This window comes from Notothenia coriiceps, unplaced genomic scaffold (genome assembly GCF_000735185.1).
Source record: "Notothenia coriiceps isolate Sejong01 unplaced genomic scaffold, NC01 NC01_scaffold00001630, whole genome shotgun sequence".
NCBI classification, from domain to species: domain Eukaryota; kingdom Metazoa; phylum Chordata; class Actinopteri; order Perciformes; family Nototheniidae; genus Notothenia; species Notothenia coriiceps.
In genome coordinates, this window is record NW_011334331.1 from 423,693 (window position 1) to 425,513 (window position 1,821).

The window sequence follows — 1,821 nt, forward strand, 5'->3', positions numbered from 1 at the left end:
AAATTAAATGCTTTGACCATAAATACATTAAAATATCTCATCTGGTGAAGCCGTGGCGCTGTAAAAAGCACGACCAATCATCTGCGCCGGCCCGGCTAAAATAACTGGATGGCCTACCTGCCTGTCAGCCTTCCATCTGTGCACAAATTTATCTCGTGCCCTCATTGGTCATGTGCGTGTTCGTCTGTTGGAGGAGGGGCTCTGTGAGGAAGTCTGAAGGAAGGGGCAGATTGGTTTCCACTGCGTACTTCAAATTCTAGCGCACTCGAGCTGGTTTCTCCATTCTTACCTACCCTACCTTTAATAAAAGTATGTAGGAAAAACCAGGAAAATGTACTTAAAGTGATAACTGTATAAATAAATCTCTGTGAAGATCTCGGGTGTTTGTCAACGGCTTCTAAAAAGAACAAGAAATCTTAGAACTTTTTTAATTTCTTGTCAGTGTCTTCAGTATTTTGACAAGCTGTGCTCTCTTCCAGGTCAGAGTGGAGGTGGAGGATGTGAACGAGGCTCCACAGTTCTCCTCTGAGGTTTATAAAGCCTCTGTGTTCAGCATCGCCCCGTATAAAACCCCCGTCATCTACGTCAAGGTAAACACACCCAGCTGCTGTTAGGAAAACAGGTTCTTCACAGGAGGAAGCTCTCGCTGTAATAAACCGTCAGAGAGCCAGATAAGAGGCTTCGTGTTTCTCCTCGGTGATGACCTTTGAACCGAAACACGGCAGGCTGTAAACTCAGAGAGGTTGATAAGCAGAGACGATGTTTTTATTATTAGGCTATGTTTTATTGTGCCGATACACATTGTTGCATTTCCCGTCCTGTTCACTTCTCAACACGTCATCTACCTTAAACGTGTTGTTATCCTTCGAGATTACAGAAAACAAAGAGCAGTCATTAACACATAAAGATTCAAGTTTCAAGGCTTTTATTGTCATGTGTACATAGTTACAGTGTATTTATGACAATGAAAATCTGAGGTCACAGACTCCTCCAACAGCGCAACACAATAACACAGATAAATAGTGCAAGTAAATAAAATAAAATAGAATAGAAGTAGTGCCATAAGAGTCTATATACAAGTGATAAATAAACAATCAGGCTGTTATGTTTTACCATAGAAGTAGGACTACTTCAATTTATATATATATATATTTAAGCAATAGCTCACGCGTCGGGCCGAATTCACGCCCCTTAGCTGTGATATAATGAGCATATATCACGGCCTGAAGTGAGCTATTGCTTTTATAAAACGGTTACCAAGTGTGGCAATATGAAAGAAAAATACACACTCTAATTTAAATAGTTTTTAATAGTAAATAATGATGTTCAAAATAAAATAGTCCCTCCGTTGCCTTCTGCACAAAACATAGTGCAAGGTGGTTGCTATGCAACAACACTAACAGCGAGCGAACATATTAGACAGAGAGCATTGATCCATTATTTGGCTGTTTATTTACATTAATGTGTATGTTGCTGTTTATTGTGCATCCACTGAAAAACTGTCCAGCATCAGTAGCATGGCTTACGTGGTGACTTGTATAGGTTGAGGTTGTTCTAGGCTGTTGCTTGGCGTGGCGAGAATATTGCTCCACTTTCTCCGGTTCCCGAGATTGGGCTTCCAGTAGCTCTGGAGAGAGTTTTCGCACCTCTGGCCACTAACGGTTATAATTTCTCTGCTTTGTTTCAAGACCCGCATCAGAAAGCTTTTGAATGGTGGTACTTTTCATTATGTCAAACCTTGGAGAGTGTCTAGATATGCCTGCCCTAATGCCAAAGGAACTGCACACTGAATATGTTTTGCCGTTTGATGTCTATGTCTGG

The 1,821-nt window shown here is 41.1% G+C and overlaps 1 protein-coding gene across 1 annotated transcript in view; it reads left to right on the plus strand.

Annotated features, from left to right (window-relative positions):
- Positions 1-1,821, plus strand: part of LOC104963177 (cadherin-11) — a 31,431-nt gene that overhangs the window by 14,173 nt on the left and 15,437 nt on the right. The window contains exon 3 of the mRNA XM_010791742.1: positions 480-590. Within this exon, the coding sequence (XP_010790044.1) occupies positions 480-590 (111 nt within the window). The remainder of the gene's footprint in view (positions 1-479; positions 591-1,821) is intronic.